Source organism: Polyodon spathula, unplaced genomic scaffold (assembly GCF_017654505.1).
Source record: "Polyodon spathula isolate WHYD16114869_AA unplaced genomic scaffold, ASM1765450v1 scaffolds_633, whole genome shotgun sequence".
NCBI classification, from domain to species: Eukaryota; Metazoa; Chordata; class Actinopteri; order Acipenseriformes; family Polyodontidae; genus Polyodon; species Polyodon spathula.
Window position 1 is genome coordinate 209,841 of NW_024472122.1, and position 22,365 is coordinate 232,205.

At 42.3% G+C, this 22,365-nt stretch overlaps 2 protein-coding genes across 2 annotated transcripts; both read right to left on the reverse strand.

Annotated features, from left to right (window-relative positions):
- Positions 1-485: 485 nt before the first annotated feature.
- Positions 486-7,262, reverse strand: tmem222b (transmembrane protein 222b). Its single transcript, XM_041240629.1, has 6 exons — positions 7,101-7,262; positions 5,834-5,918; positions 4,678-4,709; positions 4,447-4,543; positions 2,326-2,456; positions 486-1,656 (listed from the first exon to the last, which is right to left on the reverse strand). Exons 1-6 carry the CDS (start codon positions 7,217-7,219, stop codon positions 1,569-1,571), a joined length of 552 nt encoding a protein of 183 aa, XP_041096563.1. The 5' UTR covers positions 7,220-7,262; the 3' UTR covers positions 486-1,568.
- Positions 7,263-8,863: 1,601 nt separating this feature from the next.
- On the reverse strand, positions 8,864-21,452 carry wdtc1 (WD and tetratricopeptide repeats 1). Its single transcript, XM_041240608.1, has 16 exons — positions 21,022-21,452; positions 19,148-19,304; positions 18,786-18,869; positions 18,188-18,234; positions 17,672-17,783; positions 17,263-17,450; positions 16,573-16,755; positions 16,016-16,110; positions 15,668-15,783; positions 15,300-15,375; positions 14,955-15,051; positions 14,679-14,852; positions 14,343-14,578; positions 13,514-13,682; positions 12,615-12,807; positions 8,864-12,007 (listed from the first exon to the last, which is right to left on the reverse strand). Exons 2-16 carry the CDS (start codon positions 19,211-19,213, stop codon positions 11,810-11,812), a joined length of 2,034 nt encoding a protein of 677 aa, XP_041096542.1. The 5' UTR covers positions 19,214-19,304; positions 21,022-21,452; the 3' UTR covers positions 8,864-11,809.
- Positions 21,453-22,365: the final 913 nt, after the last annotated feature.

Consider the following 22,365-nt stretch of genomic DNA (forward strand, 5'->3'; position numbering starts at 1 on the left):
TTCAAAGCTTGTGTCTCATGCCAGAGCTGAAGTGTTTGGGTTTTTCTTTTCCAAAGGAGTTCATTAAAAGAGAATTAGGCAAAGACGAAAACAGTTTAAAAAGTTATTGAAGGGGTACGGTCTAAACTAGGGCTGCAGAGAGTTGGGACAGATCTTAAAAAGCTACCTGCTGCTCTGCTGTGAAAGAGAAGGTCAGCTTTTTGTTTGATCGTTGACAATAAAGAGATTAATCTGGTCATCAATGGCACTGTGTCTTAGCAACCGGCACAAGTGGGGCCACTGGTGTGAAAGCTGCATGGGAAAGCTCGCTCTCTCGTTGGTTTTAAATGAGCGTGCACTCTTCTTCTACCTGGGACGGCACGACCCCTCGTTTTGAAAAAGTGGATTCAGTTTCCAGACGAAAGCGTCAAACTATTTCCAGATCGTTAGTTTGAAACCTCATCTCTTTTGGGCAGACGCATGGAAACAGATTATCCTTTTTAAAAAAAAAAAACAATCAAGCCAGTGATCTACCCAACTGTTTTCATCATAATACACACACAACCTGTTTTTTTTTTTTTTTTTAAATGTTGTAGCTCAGTTTTCAACAAAAACACAACTAAACCCTCCTCTCAGCATACTGGGCCAAACAGAGTAATCTTTCACTTCAGCGGAAAGTGTGTAAAAAGAAAAGTTTAAATTAAAAAATACTAGCTGAAATCACGCTTTTCATTTATTTGTATTTTTCCACGGTTTGCCTTTAAGCCCATATTGAAATATAACCTATATAGGAGTAGCCTCTAAAACATCTGTAACAGAAGGATACTGGCATTGCCATGTGCGCTCCACTTCAGCTGTAGCTCACAGCCAGAGCATTCCTTATTCATACAGCAGGTCACAGTGTGATTCTTACTTTAAAAGGTATTTAATATGACCAGTTTTTATTATTATTATTAGGAAGTGCAAACTTTACACTGGCGCTAAAAAAAAAAAAAAAAAACATACAAGCACTGTACATCCGCTCCAGAGCTTTTCTTGGAGCTGCGTGGTGTGCAAAACAAACAACAATGTCAAAAGACACTTCGGAGCCAGAACTCCGAAGCTCCTGCTGTTCCCACTCCCTCCAATCGCATCGCTCATCCGCTGGTATTTCACAGGCTGCCTGACCCCAGCAGGAATCAACCCAGCATTCTGCACCTCTTTACGGATCTATTACACTTGAGAAAAACAGCTCATCTTGCATTGCTAGACACATGCTATGCACTGCTGTCATCAGATCCCAGCCCATTCACATATGGGAGCCCTCTAAAAGTTGACTGACATTTCACTACTACCCCCTTCCTTGTCCAGATTTGATATTCAGGAATTCTAAGTTAAATCACACGGACCGATGTAACTTTGCAGAACTGGATACAATTATAAAACAACATCACCCATGGATCTTTAAAAAGAAATAAATGTATTTCTAAGTCACCGAAAAGGATTTCTATCACAGAAAGGCTTTTGTGTTCACAGGCAGGCACTGCTGTTCCGCCTGCAGAGAGCTCTCCGCTCCAGCTCAGAGTTTTGCTCTTCTCTCTCGTCTGTGGTCACCGCAGGTTGACAGCGAGAGTGACTGTGAGGACGATCCCCACGAGCAGGATAAAGGGAAGCCAGGTTTTCAGAAAGCCTCCGAAACTGCAAGAGAGGAAGAAGAAACAAGACATGCACTCGAATTAACGTCTGCAACTGAGATTCTCCGTCGAAACCAGACAGATTCAGCACACTGTTGTGCAACATGGATTTGGATGACAAGAAAAAAGAAACACAGGTTTGTTGTTCAAATGATCCAGTAATAACCCCTTTACAGTTTCCGAAATTAGTTCACACCAGTCAATGAAACTGTATTGCCCCCCATATAAAAAGAGAAGACAAACTTGTTTCTGATCTGCCTCTATTGTAAGTGTCCCACTTCACTCCCTTGCTCGGTTCACACGCACTAAGAACTCCTTTAGAAGAACGCTTTCGGACTCCCAGTCCGACAGCTGTGAAGGGTTTACATGCATGACTGGTTTCAAACTGAAGTGAAGCAATCCAGTTAGCACATGGGATCAACCCTAGGGTTAGTTCTGGTATAATAAGTAAGAACAGGTACACCAAACTATCAATGTGCCTTGTATGTCAACATGCATTTAAATAGTAGCAAACAGACTTAAACACTTATCAAACCAGGGAACAATTACCAGTTACCAAGTCATTTCATATTACCAGTTACTTAAGCCTTAACCTCAACCTAATCATTATCAACCAGCAGTTAACTGGAGGTAATTTTAGCCCGGTTAGTTGACAGAAGTTTAGCTTCTTCACCTGACATATCTGCTGTAGATCAGGCACAGGAAGCAGAGCTTGACCATGTTCCAGGAGGTGCAGTTATCGTAGTGCATCAGGTTGAGGGCCATTGCCACGTGGGAGTGGCAGTTATCACAGCACAGGTTATGCTGGAAAGAAGCGAGAGAGCTGATCAAGCACTGAGAAACAAAAGTTCTGCAAGAGTTCTAAACACCTGCCCCTGGTAAGCATCATCTCACTGTGGAAATCTTGCACTGTCACAACTCAGAACTCTATGAACGACTCGCTGTCCCACTCGCGTGCAAGACCAGCAAAACTTCCACTTGCCTTTCTAAAAACAACACGACTGCTGGACCAAGCAGAACCGCAATCCATCGCTACATATAAGGCCACCTGCATTACTGAAGGATTACATCAAGTTTTGTAAGCATTCTGGACTGCTGTTACAGAAACCAAGAACAGTCTTTAGCCATCCATACCGACTATAGTGGGGTTCCGAAAGATACCGTGTTACACGCCCCCACGTGTTGCTACAGCTGTAAATAACTTCCCAGTAATTTTTATTTTCGTTTCTCTTTTTTTTACACTTAAGTCACTTTAAAAGCTCTTTTTAATGTCTGCTCTAGAGCACTGGGGTTTGAGATCTGACCTCTAAAGCACTGCAGGAAGAGCGATCAATAAATAAATAAATAAATAAATAAATAAACATAACAAGTGCTTTGCTTTGCTTTTCTTTTCTGTTCCGTACCACATCATGGATCGTTATCGCTGTGTTACCTGTCTGACAAATGGGAATATGTTATAAAACGCTTTTTAATGTACGAATGAAAAGTGTGAATCTCTAATGTGGCGCAACAGGAGGGAGGGGGTTAAAGTAGCTGTCACAGCCCCTGGTGGGGCTCCCCTGCATCTATAAACAGTTGTTAATTCTAACGGGAGACGAAGTGCAAATTAATGCCACTCAGACCAACTGTTAAATGTCAGTGCTCTATAAACAGTTTTAAATAGCATGCCTTATTTCAGATTATTTGACTATGCAAAGCTCGTAATAGAATTCAAAGCCCTTGAGACGGCAAATGAATCGTTATCCTGCTGAACCGAACGGCTACATCTGTAAAGCTGCTGAGGCTCTGGATGACTTCTTAAAGCAGCCAGTACATCTCCAGATGGCTGTCAGACAGCTGAGGAAACAATTCACGACTGGGAAAACAAATCCCAGCACTGCTGTCTTTGTTACTCGTGCGTTTATTGATTTATTGTTGCTATTTGTTACTAGTAGCAGAAGTTCTGTATACAAGCTTTGATGGAACCAGCGTTGAAAATGCTTTCCGTACACACAGCTTGATCCAAGGGAAGTAATTCTATGAATTCAGCTGTATTTGTCTATGAACGGAATACTTCAGGAATGTGGATTCATGGAGTAACTGTAGGAATCCAGGAACGTGGACAATGCATCCTATATACAGCTCTGGGCAAAAGTTTTGCATCACCTAGAATTTTGGAATCGAGACATAAATTTAACAAAATTAAAAAATACTCAAACATAATTTAGATCGCATTTTTCAGCTGTTGCCAGTTTTTGTTAAGTATATGGAAAACTACAAAGCAGCAGGGTAATTCAGCAGGTTTCAATTAAATAAAGTAAATAAACAAGCCTGCTGTGTAATTTAAATCTTGCACTTCAATAAAATACAAACCAACAGAACGGATAATTGAAGCTGCGGATGAACAGGGTGCCGATAAATGAGGTTTTACTGGGATATAATATTGTTTGGTTTCTAATTTGCTGAAGACACAATAATATAGCTTTATATAAACCTGAAATGTCTTGGTATCTCATGACTTGCCCTGACCTCTCATTTTTTGTTAAATTCCTGTCCCAGTGCAGCTCCACAGCTGCTTGCTTGGAAATGAAGAATCTAAAAACCGCCATTGTGTAAATCATCCTAAAAGATAAACTGCAGCTTCATCCCGACTGGATTAGCTGCTCTCAAGATGTTATGTGAATTGAGACATACAGTCCCCTATAGTCCTGGTGTCAGAGCTCTTTTTGAAATTGCTATGGCAAGCTGACAGCTTTGTCATGCTGATTCCTGAGCCCCGAAGGCAATAGTGTTCAATGCACACTCCAGTTTTTACCATTCTTTGCTTGTATTCTTCCGATGCATCATTCACAGATGTGTCCCAAGCATTAGGGCCGCTAGCATAGACCTTGTCAGCATCGAGTCTCCAGTACCTGGTGAAACAAGAGTCAAGCAGTTGCACAACAATCAGAACATTTAAAAAAGAGGTCCATTTATTAACACATTTCTCATTTTAGGAATTTGTAATTGAATTGAAATATATCTCTTTTCGATCAGAGGTACATACTTTGTTGGTTTTCCAAAAGCCATGTTGTCCTCCTGCAATAAAAAAAAACAGGGTGAGCCCCATTTCTAGGCTGATTTTAAGGTCAGTTTTTACTTCTCTGTGCAAGTATAACTCAATCTAACTCTTTATCTAAATACAAATTACATTATACTGCTCCAAACCATCATGGGATTTACAGATGCAAGTACGAAGCGCTATAAACCACCAAATCTGTAACACATTGCAGCAAAATCAATAGCTGGGTAGTTGGCTACTTCGGACACCTTATCTTGCAGAAAATAACTCAGCTTTTTGCTCCCATTAGGATACACAAATATGTTACAAAGCAAAGCAGGAATCCATTTATGTACATTTCAGAGCCCCCTAAATTAGCCTGTGGTCTAACTTTGTTAGTTTATGATTTTCCTTCACAGAAATGCATTAAAATTACGTACAGGAGCCAAATGTCTTAGAGTAGACAGGGCTAACCCAATAATTACAGCACAGGTTGTGTGATCATTTCAGAGGTCCCAGCATTTTCTGTTACGGTGAATCTTGTTTTTCAATGTGTTTTTTTTTTTTTCGCAGCCCAAATTCAAAACAGGTCAGTTATAGTAACAGCAGGTACTGGGAATGCAAGCCTGACAGCAAAGCTTCTGAGAGCTCTTGTAAAAGGAAATACATTGCCTTTTGGTTTTTTTTTTACAATCAAAAATTGAAATATGAGACCAAAGTCTGGTTGCAACAGCGACATTCACTGTGCATTTTATTATGGTCGCATGGTTTGGAGTTTAGGTTAGTTCAGACCAGTGGCGTTTGGGTTAGCGAGAGCATACTTTACTTTCGAGCCCCTAAAATAAAAGTCAGGGAAGCAGTTCCCAAGATGTAGCCAACAATACCTCCGCCAATCAGGTGTCACTGCCATGCAAATACAGAATGTACAAGGAGCAACGTTTTTTGCAAGCAGTTCCAAACTTAAGGCCAAGCCTCCATTTGCCCAACAGAACTAATGCAAGTGCAAGGAAAAGTCTACTTTACAGGAGACCCGTGGCAAATAATTAGCACTCCTATTAAAAATGTAAAGTGGGACATAATGGGCGCCTCAGCACTCCAGACAGCTGTGAGCTACAGTTCTACTGTCCCTGCAGAATTCCAGCATTCCCTCGGTGCTACTTACTGAGACAAAGTAAGGTCCAGCAAAATCTCGGATCACACCTGTGGAGGTACAGATTCCCATATGTCCTATAATAGGAAACAGCCATCTGAAAACAGGACAAACGCTGAATTAAATCTTTATTAAAGACCATCCGTATAGAACTACGGGCTGCCTGTCTATTGTGATGAAGCAGCGTTAAACACCTGACTGACACGGGAATAAGGCAGCATTGATTGGACGGCTATAGATCGTTCTGAGGGATACGTGGGCATCTTTAGATTACTGGCACCAGCTCTTTCTGGGTCGTTCAGGGTGGAACACAGCTGGGAAACATGGGTGCAGTCTTGTACTCTCAAGCACTGAACCGAACTCCTGCTATCAAAGACTAGAAAACTCAGACATGCTGTCCTGACAAAAAGGATGATGTAGAATACTAATATTATCAGAAAATACATGTTATTAACTCGTGTATAAATCACAGAGCAATATAGAACAGTTACAGGAAGGCGAATGTCTGTGGCCGAGTATCGTCATGAGTAGAACCAAGCCTGGAAGCAGAGGTCTGTTTTAAGTGCCGTACCTGGTTTTGTTCCCAGGCCAAATAAATGTTTTCCTAATTGCAGTAAAATGATCTTTATTTCACGCTATAGCCACCATGCCCAAACTCAGTACAAGCATATAGGCTTATAATGTAGCTCCCACGTTCACGACATCAGTTTTGATAAACCATACTAAGGTTTTTGTAATCATATATATATATATATATATATATATATATATATATATATATATATATATATATATATATATGAGAATTTAACAAAGGAGTGAGATTCGACACAAACGATTTCTATAGTATCTGGCAGTACCTCTACAGTACACGATTAAGCCTAATGTATGCAACAAATAAGGTCTGTTAATATCTGCAAAGAATGCCACTCGTACTAATGTTACTATACGTACTGGAACGTCTACATTCTCACTTTTCACAGTTCGACACGCAATCGGTTCCGTCAATGACACATGTCAATCATTCACAGTGCACTGCACGGATGACCTGCTGACTACCTGTCTACGTCACGAAGCAACCGTGTTTGCTATTCGTAGATAGTACTGCGCTGTCTAATGCTATTCACACAACGACATCACCTTGAATTTAATAACACTGTACAATGTGCGGTTAAACTGATCCAGGTCTGAAGACGGCTCCCACGACCAGATCTTGTTGCCACAATGAAGCAACGGAATTGCTGAGGTTTAGGTCGACAGCATTACGAGTACCACTCACGACAGTACGGGGATCGGGGTCCACACGATGCAGTATGGAAAACGATTCCTCTCCGAGTCCATTCTCTCAAAGCCCCCGTTAAAATGTTTCATCTTGTCCTCCTCAACCACCTCCGCCATAACTGATAACAGCAATATACCTTCCTGCTTCCGCTTCCTGACACCATGCTCTCCTGTTATGCAAACGACCCTGCGGTTACCATGACTGCAAATTAAACACAAATAAATACATAATAATAATAATCTAAAATATATTGCCTATATTGGTCATAGGATTAATTAATTTTGCTAGCGTCTAGATAATTGTGTTAGATAAAACAAAGGGGTAACAGCGCAACAGGCGCCATTATGGCTCAAGGGAGAGTCAGCTGTCTGCAAAGAATAGAGTAGATGGGGCCAACATGGCGAACACAAGAGTGCAGTTTCATAAGGAGCTCCCGGGAAGGGCAGTGTTTTTCAATGAGAGTGTGTCTCTGTGCAAAGTGTTCAGTTTGATAGGTACTGCACAGGAAATTCGAAGTGGTCGCGCCGGCTGTGAGGAGCAGGTTAAGTTACATTGCACAGGGCTCGTTCCACTTTTCTACATGCATCCAGCTGGAAACCTTGCCTGAGACTGGGAGATTTTGTTCCAGCTGTATTCACACTGGTCACCAGCAGCTGCTGCAATTATTGAACTTCAAAACATATTGTTTTATGCATTATGGATTGGGTAGCATTATAGTTTTTTTTTTTTTTTTTTTTTTTTTTTTTAATTAGTGAAACTGTTGTCACGTGGGAGTTGTGGCTATTAACTTTCCACATAACTGCAAGTAAACGGATATGCAAAAAATTCTATTGGCAACATATTTAAGTTTGTGGGACATGATACTATAAATGACAGAAAAAGTCTGGCATGAATCTTATATTGGAGTAAATCTAGTTTTATTCCCTGGCCCCAGTAGAGTGCTACAGATCAATCCTTTATGAAAACACTACAGGACATCCGTTAGAGCTGTCCATTGGTGCATTTAATAAAAAGTTTAGGGGACACAATTATATTACTAATGACCTATACTAAAGGGCAAGATGGTGTTTTCAAAGAAAGCTAATGTACTGTAAAATAAAACATTGATTCAGAGTAAATTACACACATTGCATGGTTCATGTTAATGCTGATAGATAGAGCTACCTGGTAACACCCTATTTGTTGTGCAAGTCGCTTATTAGACACACTGACTGGCTACCAAAATTACAGAATAACCATAAAAGTATTGTTTGAGTAGGAAGGTGTTTTGTCGAGTCTTGAGATTCTGGGTCAGTGTAGCATGTCTGCTGCTTCTTATCACAATACCTGCCACACATCTGCCTCAAACAATCTACATACAAATTATAAGAAAAAAATTGCATTGAGGGATTTCAGCGACATTAAGAATGATATAAGGCAGAATTCAATCAAAGAACATCAAATGAATTGTGTGATTAATTTAGACACAATACTTCACTTTTTTTTGACAAATATTAGTGATAAAATCTGCTATTTTTTTGCATGTCTCCGGCTGTCCGAACAATTTATAGTTAATGAACTAGAATCTAGAGACAAAATGCCTATGGAAATGATTAACACAAGTCTACCGTCAATCTGGTGCCCTCTAGTGTTGGAAATTCACAGCCCAGGCTGTATGTTCCAGCTCCGCACAGTCAAGAACTCACAAAGGAGAAATAATCTCGAGTGTTTTTAATCAGCGTTTACAGGAAAACAAATGAAGAACCACAGAACAAAATCAGCAAACTTCAAAAGAAAACCTTTATTACAAATGACCTTAAATAAAAATCATACAGACTTTTACTGTTACCATATCCGTGTCTTCAATAAAAACGTAGTGTCAACTGTGCATTTCATAACACATCTTCACACTTCAGCCTTATTAATACATATCAGGGCTTTTTTAAACCTATTAGTTTTATTACAATGGACAACAATGCTAAATTATATAAACAAATAATGTATATGCCAGTTAACTATCTCCATAAAGCAATCAGTTAGCTTGCTTGCTTTTTCAGCCTATGCTGATATTTACCAGCAGTCTCCTTTTATATTAATACCAAAACACCAAATTGCTATTTTGCCAGTTAATTAAGTTGCTTATTTAAGGATTAGCATCACACCAGTACCTGAATTCTCTGCCACTATCAGACATTAAAAGACTAAATAGCGTCATGTTTCTTATTTTGTTCCGTCTCCTATCTTTTTATGAGACTTTGTATGCACTGTATTTCTTTGGAGCTGCTTTTCCGGTCTAGCCAATGCGTTCTTAGAAGTAGGAAACAGCGCCATCTAGTGATCTGCCAATCTGCAAAGTTTCCTTTTATTTGTCTGGCAATACACTGCCGTGCACTAGACGGCGCTGCTGCTTACTTACATAAAGACACCTGATCTAGCCTGCATTAAAATGTCTATGGCAGGCAACGGGGTAACTGAAGAGCAACTCCTGAAATTACTGTTAAAGAAAAATTAGTATTTCCAACAAGAATCTTTCAGAACGACTGCAAACATTATCAATATGGAACGATAAAATATTCATTTGTAGCTACCTGCTTTTTAAGTATGCCGTGTCACCTGCAATTCAATGCTGTGTCAAAGCCTCCCACCTTATTAAATGCATGGTGGACGTTAACATGAACCAATACCTACACCATTACTATACCGTGTACCAGTGGATTCGTATTAGCCCCCCCATGCTGGGTATGCCACAATAAAACACATTGCAAGTGAAAGACCTGCTGCAGTTACATGCCCTGTCAAGCTTACTGTGGGTAAAACAGACTCGCTAAGCTTTTGCTTCAGTGTAAAGTTGCCATCACTTTTTGATGCCGTTTTAGAAAGTGTCACTGTTTATTTGTTCAAACAGTCACCGTATTAGTTTTTGGAGTTCTGTGCAATTTTCTCATTTTGAAATCAATCTTGCATGCTTTCCTCTGCACCAGCTGGGTGAATTGCAGCGTTCCTGATGATAGTGCTAGATGCTACTTGAACGAATGCCGTGTTCATTCTCAGAATAACTACTATACTCCCTGACCGGTCACAGTCCCCTCTACACAGGATCTACCATCTCTGCATTCAAACGTCACGGGCCATTTTAAACAGGGGTAACTGTGCTTAAAGACTGTACACCCTGGCTATTGTCACAAAACCTTAACATACCAAATATCCACCAAACGCAGTTTTATTATAAAGGGGTTCTAGCCAATAAAAGAAGTGTAAATCCAGCTGCCGTGCATTTCCATTCACTGTGCTGGTGCAGCGTTGGAAGAAGCCAGCATTTACTTGCAATGGGACAGACAGGTTTCTATAACCCGGTATTGTACCAGATGTTCCATTGTTGTGTTATTTAAGAATTGTCATGACAAGGCCAGCCTCCTATACTGGGCAGCTTCTCACACACAAGCCTGCAGCCGTTCAGCAGGAACTGCACATAATTCACAAAGCTTTCACTCAGGGGTTCATTAAATCAACCAGAACTGTGAAACACTGAAAATAATAAGAGCAACTTCAGAAATTCAATGAGAAATGTTGCATCTAGTCTTTCTCAAGGTCTCGAAAGGTCTAGCTTTAACAGAACGACCGAATATAAAACTTAAGAAATAAAAACAGAACAATCTTTAAACAAGAAAGCGAATAGGGCCCATAACACAAAGATGCAGGATTTATAATCAATATAACTTACATAGCAGTAATTAGGAAGTACTGAGTTATGCCACAATAATAACTAACTTAACTGCAGCATAACTGAACTAATCACTACAGTGCAACCATCACAGCATACAGCCTAGCCTTCATTACAGCAAGCCGCGTTGCCCGAAGCGTTACCTTAGATATGTATTGATTTAAAGATAAGCCTTTTTTAATTCCTATTTTAACCCCCCACTGCAGCTTGAGTCGAACTCCAAAAAAGAACACAATAAAACAAGATAATATGGGATTAACTCCACAAGCCTCAACTCTGTGCACAGTAACTCTAGTATGGAGGGCTGGAACTCTCAATCTGCTCACTGCATTTGAAAGGATTTGAGAGGGGTCACGTTGAGACTGTACTGCAGAAGGAATTCATTTCCTCAGCTGCAATTTTTACAAAAGACTCACTTTCCAATGTGTAATCCTTCTTACTTGGAATGCACCTGGTGTGTGTGTGTGTGTTGGTGTGTGTGTGCATTCAAGCAGGTGTCTATGTGAACGTTTGTTGTTTTAAAGTCCTTAACCTTGATTTGTAAACCTTAAAACAGCTCAAATTTAACTGCCACCCCCTTTGCAAACTTCCACAAAGCTACTTTTTTGTAAATAAGTGCAGAACTCATAACCCTACCAAAAATACAGCAAAATGAATGAAAAACAGCAAGGTACTCTGAAGCGGACATGGCTAAGACGTTTCTGCTATCACCAGCCCAGGCAAGCAAGTCAGAAACTCACAGGACTTTGAGGCAGAGCCCAGTCTTACTAAAGGTGCAAAGTCACCCCCTCCTGCATCGTGGAAGCTTACAAAAGAAACAAGACAGAAGCAGGAGCCAAACTGTGAGCCGAGCGTACAGCAGTAAACCATACAAAAGAGAGCAAGATCCATGTGTGCCCCTGTCTGCACTGTACACAGGGTTGATGTCCTTGAACCAAGCTAGCAGAGGACTGTGTACGTCACCCTTTCTCTACATGTGTGCATAGTGTAGAACAGACAGTCTTCTTTAGCTGGGCCGGCACTGGACCTGCCCTTCAGAGCCCTCGTCTTCATCGGAGCCATCCGGCCCCCCGTTGCTCAGTCCTGTGATGTGGTAGCCCATGTTGAGCAGCATCATCTCCAGGGGGTCCGCGTTCATCCTCCGCTGGTTGGCTTGAGCTGCCCCCTCCATGTCCTCCACCACACGGCGGTTCGAGTCTTCACTCTGAGGAGAGACGTGCGAACGATTAGTTTGCCAGCTGCCATGCACGCGTTGAGGTAAAACGCAGCATCATATAAAGAGAAAAGTGCAGCGTTAATATTTGGATGGAAGAATTTCCAGCTGCGTGCGTGGTCAGTTTCAGAAACAGCGCTGCCAGATCCTACATAGGTACTTAGGCATTGTATTTTAAAATCTGTATAATTGAATACTGCTGTCCATTGTAGCCTTCAAAGAAAGGCAAAATGAAACTAAATACATTTAATGAAAATGTTTAAACTAGAAGTCGTTTAATGTCTTCAAAGTTATTGTTATGGACTCTTTGTTGACTAAGGGTTAGACTTAAGCTTCCTGATAGATTGCTGTGGAAACCCCACTCACAAGATCTCACCTTCCCAGCAAGATCCCCACATGGGCAGAGTGTCACAGCCTTCATGTTTAACAATATTAATGATTAAGCCTTTCACCAAATGCAACGATAAGGTTATAAATGTGTCAATGGTAAAACTGACCCACATTCAAGTAGGCTTTTTCTGTGACAATGTTATAGGTTGACTCCACGACAGGCTCTGTAGAATTGCCCTAAAAAAAATAAAAAAAACAACAACAGTACCTCGGGCCTGGGGTTCCAGAGCCGAACCACAGGGTCGATTCCGCTGGTTGCCAGGAAACAGTAGCTCGGGTGGGGCTGCAGGCAGTTCACAATGGACTCGTCGCCCTGGAGGATTCGAACCAGATTGCTTGTCTCTTTCTCCCAGATAAAGAAGGAGCCGTCATCCGAGCCACTCACAATGTACTGTCCCTTGCTGGAAAGGGAACAAAAACAAAACACGTATATAGGGCTGGACAATGAGGAGACGTGTCAGAACACATCTTAAATCCTGTTTGAACATGGATTCTAATAATTGGAATTGAGATTTTAGAATGTTCAACTGCTTTAATTTCAAGTCAATTTAACTGACTAGCAGTGACTTCTATACTTTGTTATCACTCCGAGAAGCTAATTTTAACCAAATGTGTTGGAATTAAAAAAAACAGGAACTAACTCCAAACGCTGACCCAGACACAAGGTCTCCACAGCCTAAAGCAGCACCGTGGAAGAACCCAGTGCTTTCACGTAGGTATGCTTGCAATGAGGCAGTGAAAAATGAATATGAGTGCACCCAAATGCAATGAGAAAGGTCAAGAGGAGGCTGGGAGTCATTGATAAAACTTGGAGAGAGAAAAGCTGTTTTGGATTTACAGGAGCACGTACATATGGACACTGCTGCTATACAGCTAGTCAAGGGAGGCAGAGTCACAAGCAGAACATGCAGCTGTTCCACTGTGAAGAAGCATGCCAACCACAAAACTAATGTACACCAAGTGTAGTTTGCACAGCAGTAACTAGGCCATCTACAGAAAAGATAAGTCAGACTTTAGGATCTAGAGAGTAGATCAACAGGACGCTCCCAGGGAGCAGACAGAGGCTGCTGGTTCAATCACACACACCAGAGTCCACAGCGCTCATACCTGCCGAAGAAGTTGGCCTCTTTGATGTCGGTGGTGGTGTTGCAGTGCCCGCAGTATCTGTGCTTGTAGTCGTAGCTCCTCTCTCTCAGCACCGCCTCGTCTTCCGATATTGAATCCTTCCGGCCAATCGCGCGGAAGCGGATCGCACCCCCGCTCTTCTTGTCTTCAGCTGAGCAAGAAAAAGACATGCATCAGCACCCTGGCTGTACACCGTGGGCTCCACTCTGCGCACTGCATGTACTTGGGACTTGCAAAGGTACTTAGACACTCCGGGGTGGTACTCTCTATAACATACGCTACAGAATGTCCTAACCAAGTTCCATCACAATTAGATAAGCCGTTCTCAAGATGTAAAACAAGGAGGCAGTGTGGCACCTACTCATCTCTTTCTTTAGCCAAATACAGGGCTGGAAATAAAACTCCCTTTGCATAGCAGTGTGATCCACTCCTGGGAGTTTAATAATACACACCTGAGCTTGTTACCTATACACTGGGGCTAAACAAGTTTGTAGTACAACCTGGAATGGGTGAAAGTGCCAAGCAGCAGAGTCTTATTTCCATCCATGCAAAAGCACTGGTGGTTTCCATTTACTCTGGAAAAATGTCACATTTCTTGGGGAAGAAAGACAAATGTGTGTGCAAGCCTTTTGTATCTGTGGAGTGGATCTAGCACTGGGTGATTCATAACTTCAAAAAGCAACCCTAAAATCTGAAAGCTCAAAGACAAAAGTTTCACGTGTTGGAAAGACTACAGTAGAATTTTCCTAAAGAGCGAGGTCTGTCTTTCTGCACCTATGGCGATAATGAATAAACCCAGAGGGTGTCTCACAGCTGCTGGTCTTGGAGAAGAGCGCCGCTTTGATGTCCTTGTCCAGAGCGTCGCAGGCGCTGCTGTGAGCCTGCTCCGGGAACTTGCCCTTGAAGTCATCCAGGCACTCCAGAGCCTCGGACACGTACTTGAGCTCGAAGAGGCAGCGCGCCAGCCGGAAGTGAGCCTTCAGGTGGGCGGGGTTCAAGAGGATGGCCTTCAAACAGTCGCGCAGGGCGTCATAGTGATCCCCATCCCTGGAACAGAGACAGCGAACACAGCAGTTACACTGCAGCTCAGCACCCACTGAAACAGCACACAATCCTGAACCCCCGGGAACTGGCAGGGATATCTCACCATTTGCGCTTCATGTAGGCAGCGGCCCGGTTTCCGTACAGCATGGCGTTCTTGGAAATCTCCTGGATCCCCCGGCTGTACAGCTGGATGGCTTGCGTCCACTGCTGCCGAGCGAATGCGTCGTTCGCCTGCTGCTTGATCTTCTCCAGGTGGGGAGGCAGCTCCCCCTGCACACTGCAGTGAAGACAAAGGGACACGGAGCTTGTTTTTTTCTTTTTTTTTTCAGAATAAAGTGAGCGAATGACAATTCGAAGTTCTGTACAAAGACAATGGTACCTGTTATGGGGTTTGCCCTCAGCCAGTCTGAACTTGCTGCTTTGCAGATGAATTCCATTCGAAACACCGTTGGTTGATGTTTTACCATTTTCGACTTCTATAAGAAAAAGAAACACTTAAATAAATGGTATTTTTATGGACAAAAACAAAGCATCCCCGTGGGCAAGGGGAACTGCAGCTCTGACAGAAAGAGCCTAATACGATATTTCTCCCTTGAAACACAGATGCATTGTTTAAGGCATATATTCCAGAAAGGCTGCCAAGTGGTTTTGTTTTCTTTTTGATTCGGAATAAGTTTTATTATTTTATTCAGAATAAAAAAAAAAAAAGTCTCCCTGTACTTGCCTCCAGAAGAATGACACTTTTTTGGCAACAGAAACGTGTACGGCCTCTGTTTAAACGTCAGGTCAAACAAATAGACCTAGAAAACAGGAGACAGATTTACAAACTGCTTCAATATAACTGGATGCCTGGCGTATGCAGCACAGGCATTTTCTGAGGTCAGATAGTGAGGTATAGAATAGGTTGACTAGTCGCCACTTTAAATAAATATGAACACATTGTGTCATTTATAGTGCTGTAGCTCTATTGGTGAACACACTGCTTCGTAACACGTTGCGGATTGCACACTATATTCTAAAACTGCTTTGTTTTAAGAGATCACATGAATGATCACTGCTAAGCTCGTGAGCAGACAGAGGGCTCGATCCTACCTGCTCCCCTCCCATATTAACCAGCAGCTCTGTCCCGTCGGGGCTGAACGTCACGTATGTAGCGACTAACACCCTCAGCCGGTTATTGTAGTCGTGCAGTTTGACTGGAAGATGACCTGCAGCAGGAAAAGAAACCTCCGTGTTACACCGGGGGGGGGGGTCTTTGTTTGTAGCCAGCTTTCGATCTCCAGCGGTCCACTCGCTTCACTTTTGGGTCTCGCCAGCACCTAATTCTTTCATTCATTTCTGCTGGGGCGACGTTCCTTTCACAGCCCGCCAGGCGATTGCTGTGCGACACAAAAGTCGTAAGACTTTGAAAAGCTCAAACGGTGCCTTATCCTGGCATACCTGCTACATAGTACTGCACGGCTCCATCAGGAATCGGTTTCTCGCGGTCGCAGAATGTGTGGACGCCAGCTGACGTACCCGGACTCATTGATTTCCTATAAAACAATTCCAAATACATTGATACCATGACAGAGGCCTATCCTTAGGTGATAAATGTTCAGGTGTAATAACTGTGTCTTCTTTTTTTCTCTTTTATCTTTTGCAATCATTCCCTTCCAGTTATCTGCCACTGGTGTTATGGAGGCTAAATCAGATAAAGTGTCTTTACAGAAGCAAGCGCCAGCACCACACTGCAAAAGGAAACTTGATCCACAGTAGCAGAACACTAGATGGCGCTGGCTCTACTAATGCAGCCTGTTACGTCTATGACAGGCAAGCAGAACTGAAGAACAGCTCCCAGTCAAAGCGCATAAACACAAACGTATGGGCTTTATACAGGGGAACGCAGCTCTTCAGACACCCTATTCACAATTGCAGTATTTAATCAAATGTTAAAATCTTAGTAAGGTACTTGGAGGTGTGCGGACTCTCCCGTTTCTCCCCTGTCCTAGGTGTACCTGTGATTGTGAATCATGCGGATGTCGTAGAGCCGTACGAAGGGTCCGTTGGCCCCCACGGCCAAGTAGTTGTTATCCTGGGGGTTGACGGCCAGGCACTTGGCTTCCACCAGCTGACCACAGTACTCTGTGAGGTCGATCAGCACCTCGGAGCGCTTGCTGCTCTCTCTGAGGTCATACTGCCTGCAGAATCAGCAAGCAGGAAAGGACATCGTTACAGAACAACAGGATAAACAAGCGCGACAGTGATATTCACCTTGCACTGCAACAGGAAATGCAACTTCATTGCTTCCCAGATTCTGACACGATCAATAACTGAAGAAGGTTAATCAAGCTGCATCACAATTGCATAAGCAGCGCTCTGGACACATACCACATAGGGGCAGAGGAGACTGTTTTGTTTGATATAAAACCTATACTGAGCATCAAAAGAAACGTATCACTTATATTTGGATAAGATCCGTTTGAAAAATGACACTCTGTAGAGCAGGTGCAGGAACGAGGGCGTTGAAGGGATAGAGGAGATTTTTCCAGGAGAAAATGACCAGGACTGCCTGGAGGCTAGCAGACCTAGATCAGTTCGCTACGATAGGTGTTTCTTTCAAAACTGCACGTTTGGGGCCCAGTGGAAGTGCCCTACTGGCAAGACATTATTTGGTTAGCTAGAACCGACAAAAGGCTGAATTTCACCTGATGATTCCGTCTTCTGCCGCGCTCCAGAAGGTGTTCGGCCACATGGGCGCCGTGGCGATTCTCTTCACCCGATTGGTGTGATCAGCAAACATGTGAACGGTCTCCTTCACTGTGAGGTCGTGGACGTGCACCTTGGAGTCTGCCGCTCCGGTGATGAGGATACGGTCTCCTGAGTGAGGCAGGAACTGGTTTGAGGAGGAGGAGGAAGCGTTAACCAATTAGAGCGCCAGCTGAAATGCTTGTTTTTAATTTGCGCTAATTTCACAGTATATGCTATAATCATTTTACTGTTTGCCTTTCATCTTTGAGTGTTTTCCTTCTACAGTTTTTTTTTTTCAAATGGAATGGAATGTTACAGCAATCAAGCTTTCCTGTGCTCATGAGTTTGAATATGAACCCTGGTTACCTTTACTGAGAAAATGTTTGCAGAATGGCCTGTGTGCATAGTTATCAGTTTCTTGTGGTGAAAGGGATCCCAAACGATAGCATGCTGGTCATCGGAGCCGGACGCCAGCAAGCTGAAACACAGAACACGCAGTTACAACGTTGCAGAACATTGTGCACACCGCACTGCGCATATACTGTCTGTTATAATAGACAGTCCCAGCTGTAAATACAAAATCACAGTGAGATCTTGGTCCAAACTTGAATGAAATTGCTAAGTAACAGGAGTTTTATTTCAATCCCTGTGTTAGATCAATTGACTAGACCCCAACATCTCAAAACTCCATTGGTATCACCATTGCATATAGGCATCACTGCAGCCCAAAGAGATGCACATGCACATAAACATGCCAATTCAGGACAACTAGTTAGACAAACAGCAAGGATGAACCAGCACCCATCCACATTCACACTAGGGGAACGCATGCAAGCTCCTGATCTGAGACCAATGCAATGAAATCCAGAGATTGGTACTTACTCTCCCTTCTCATTCCACTCCAGGCAGTTCACACAGCCAGTGTGACCCTGTGACAGAGCAGGAACAAGAGATTACAGACACTGTGCACAGCAATGGGTTTACCTTCATATTTACAGTTCAATTTATAAATGACTTGCCGTTTTGTTCCTGTCGACATCAGTCAAGTTTTCTGGTCGGTCTCTTAAATAACTGAGAATGCCGGTCTCCTCCATAAAAGACCGAGGTTAATATTTATGTAGGACTGCAATTCTATTTTATTTTGAAGTTTTCTGATAATACATACTTTACCTACAGTACAAAGATCATGTTAAAGTTAAGCTGAATGTAATTTTACAGCCATATAGCAGCCCCTAGTGGATTGTTCATCAAAGTGCAGAACTAATACAGTGTCGGCTAAAAATCCTAATTACACAACTGTTTTTGAGTGTTTAACCTCATCTCATCTCAGTGACAGGGGACAGAATTCAGAACGGCAGCGTACCACACAACACTGCCCAGAAATGTTTTTAAATCAAACCCAGCTATAGGGTCCCTGCCAGGTGCAAACCTGTTCCTTCACAGGGAGGTCTATTAATTACAGAATCAAGATTTGCTGTACCTGTAGCTCTGCTTCCAGTCCTAACCGTTTGATGAAAGGGTCCGTCACATGGTAGTGTCTCTGGAACCTCAGCATACCTTTCTCCTGAGAATACAAGCAAAGCAAAGCAGGAATTCAAAAACTTCACGCATACACATGACAGAACTACTGCACCCATGAGCTGCACCCACAGAACAGACTCGAACCTCAATAAACACGTGCGCAGTGGTTCCAGTGATACAGCCACCAACAGCTTAACCAATCAAATACAAGTACTGGGAAAAATGAGGTCACCCTCAGCTAAATTCCAATGCATTTTCCAAAGGAATGCAACAGGCAGATGCACGGCGTGAATCTCTGATAATGCAGCTTCCAGCTCTTACCTTGATCTGCCTGTGCAGGATATCACTGGTGATGTTAACCGCAGCCATGGCCTCACAGCAAATCATAAGGTAAGCCCTGGATTAGGAGTCCCAGCACGCCGCAATGACCCTTGACTCTTTACATGTAAGCTCTCCCGCAGGAAAGACATTGAACAAGCTGGGGAGAAAAAAAACACAGGTGGGAAAGCAACCTTACTCTAGACCTGCTTCCACATGTAAAGCTGGCTCTAATCTCGGACGACCTTGCCTTGGTGACATTAGGCAGTCCAATACTTGTGCTAATCTGCTTCTCTAAAACTGGTCTCACTGAAGCAGGATCAGAGAAACCTGCTCTCTTTAAAGCTCAGCTTTAAAATGTTGCAGCAGGAGTCTTATTCCCATCTCTGGGATGTGCTAAACATAAGAAGGTCAGGCCTGTCCTCCTTCACAAGACACAACACATATGCTATGATGATGTCACCTGTGTACAGTACCAGCTGAAGATTCTAGTCTGTATGTGGAGTCACGACCTGGGCATGATCCAAGCCAACCGACTCCACGCCAAGACAGGACACCCCCAGGCCTCACTCGGTGGCCTTGGAGGACAATGATGGCGTGTGTTGAAACTTGGAACACTTTTGGACTGTGTTAACTGTGACTTTTCTTGATTTAAAAACAGCAAAACATCAGGGTAGGAAGAAGACTCCTATTGCATAGCAGTTTAACCCCATTCCAGGTATTAATATGAGCTTCGTTAGTCACAGTGCACAGGCAACAAGCAGTAACAACACAGTAAAACCAGGAATGGATCAAACTGCTATGCAATAAGAGTGGGGTAGAAGCTAGTCCCTAGATGGGTTCCTCCCCTGTGATGTGGTTAAGTGCTCTCTATACTCTTGATGCTGTATGTGTGTGAATACAATCCCAATACCAAGCACCTTACATGTGACTGGTGAGCAATAACAGCATTCATCTTGAATGCATCCAGTCAGTTAAAAGAGAGCAACCACAGCCAAACTGCTTCCATTTACTGTACTGTGAGGCAGAACCACCATTGCTTTATATGGCATCCTCATACTAGGTTGTGGTGCATTTTGCATCTTCTGTATGTCCCTATATAAAAGATTAGAAGAGAGTTTGTTTGCATCAGTCCCAATAGGAGAACATCAGCTGCTAATCAGTACAGCGCAGTAACAGCTGGGCTTCAGAAAAGCTTCCTAGAAATGTTTCACTTGTCGCATCGGCTAGTCTTATGGTTCTCGGTATGTAAAATGAACAGGTGTTTTTGTCATTCAAAAGTTAACAAACTGAACTTTTGAAATATGCACCCCCGACGGTTAAAGCTCGACTTTTTTGTTTGGATGATGAAAGGAGATGCATACTTAATTATGAGGCGTTTTGTCTACAGCTGGGATTAGACAGAACACGTGTGCAGCAAAGCACATTAACTTAGAAATCACATCAATGTCTTTATATCTAATTTACGGATGTGGATTAAATAAATGTGGCACAACTGTGTAGGGGCTTAAAAAAAAAAAAAAATGTAACCAAACAAGATCCATCGTCACGAAAAACTGCCCCTCGTGTGGCTCTGGCGTCATTATATACTGCGTGCCCATACCCGACCCTGTGCAGTCGAAAAGCTCATTTAACTTGATATATAAGCTATATAACATTGCGGTCCGAATATTTACTATTGCACAGGAATCCTGACACCGACTGAAACGCTTCCAGAACTTGACAGTTTCGATGCAAACACGAAACCAAAAAAGTAATTCAGAATTCAAACAATTAGGGTTTCTAGATTGGGGGTGCGTCGCAGTTTTATTGATGACAGCGTTACAGACACCTGCAAATCAAACGAATGCACATTCCGTAGAGTGCATTTCACTTACCTGCCTGGCCTGTGATTTCTAACACTGGATCCAAATGCTGTACGACTTAATCCCAGACGCAGCAAACAAATCGGCTCATACAAAAACAATGGCTGTAATCCACTAAAGTAAAAAAAAAAAAAAAAAAAAGGACACTTGCTTTTAAATATTTAGCATATGTGCATTTTCTGAAATGCCACTTCAGTGTCTGTTTCTCCCCCAACTACGGTTCCGCACTGATCCCTCCTCTAAACTCTTACGCATTGTTTTGCACTTATCTTAGCGAGCGGCAATGGCTCTCACGCAAGATCCGGGCGTAAGAACTTCGCTGAATCACAACGCAGGGTGCTGTCAAAACATTTTCGGGGCTCTAGGTCTTGTCGCAACAAAAAATGCTGGAGAGATCGGCCAATCGGTCCTCTTACTGACGGCGCTCTCCACCAATGACATCGAAGAGGAGCTGAACGTACAAGGGAGCGGAATTAAACATTTCCTTAGGCAGATGGGATACTGTGCAGTGCACGCTGGGAAGTGTAGTTTTTCTTCCAAAAGTGAAACAGCAATTTATTACCCAAAGTTCAAGGGGCTGTTTTAGTATAAAAAGTATATAACCTCTTTATTTCTATTACTGGGTACTACCCGGATCAGTTTCCCCAGTACCTTAGCATTGATCACAATCCATTAAAATTGAGGTGCAGCATCATAACAAGAGATCGTAGATCAAATCTCCATTCTTTATTATAGATTATTTAAATAGAACACAGTTTTATTTTCATCAATGTTTTCCTCGTATTCGGCTCTGCGCTTGTTCAAGTCCCATTGCCAGCCACGCAGAAAGACAGGACACCTTGCACAGGATGCGCACAGGTAGGGAGAAATAATAAGCCATGTAAGTACAACTAATGATCACCAGGGGTCAGGGTAGTCACCTAATGCTGAAAAGGCATCAGTAGTTTCAGCATGCGTTTATAATTCGTTATGAATAATTTCAGAATGGATTATTCAAATAAAAGGTATATTAATGACATTTTCTAGTAAAATATATAATGCACATAATAGTCACAGATTATTATTATTATTATTATTATTATTATTATTATTATTAGTAGTAGTAGTAATAATAATAATAATAATAATAATAATAATAATAATAATAATAATAATAATAATACAACGTGGTGATGTACTTATAAAAGTTTACCTTAGTAAAAGCACAGCAAAGTGCAGTAAAGCACAGTGAAAGCATGGACAAGCACAGGTAAGCATTGTAAAGAATAGCGAGGTATGGCAAACTAAATGTTTTCATGACATGAAAGTTAAGAATGACTGTCATCATAATAATATTTCAGTAGCTCAGATCAACTG

Coding starts and splice junctions, on each gene's coding strand:
- tmem222b (XM_041240629.1), bottom strand. CDS start 7,219: ATGGCGGAGGTGGTTGAGGAGGACAAGATGAAACATTTTAACGGGGGC. Junction 4,710..5,833: donor CTGGACCTTACTTTGTCTCA/GTAAGTAGCACC, acceptor TTTTTATTGCAG/GAGGACAACATGGCTTTTGG. Junction 4,544..4,677: donor GCTTTTGGAAAACCAACAAA/GTATGTACCTCT, acceptor TTGTTTCACCAG/GTACTGGAGACTCGATGCTG.
- wdtc1 (XM_041240608.1), bottom strand. CDS start 19,213: ATGATTTGCTGTGAGGCCATGGCTGCGGTTAACATCACCAGTGATATC. Junction 18,870..19,147: donor TCCTGCACAGGCAGATCAAG/GTAAGAGCTGGA, acceptor TTGTATTCTCAG/GAGAAAGGTATGCTGAGGTT. Junction 15,052..15,299: donor AAAGTGTCATTCTTCTGGAG/GCAAGTACAGGG, acceptor TTTTTCTTATAG/AAGTCGAAAATGGTAAAACA.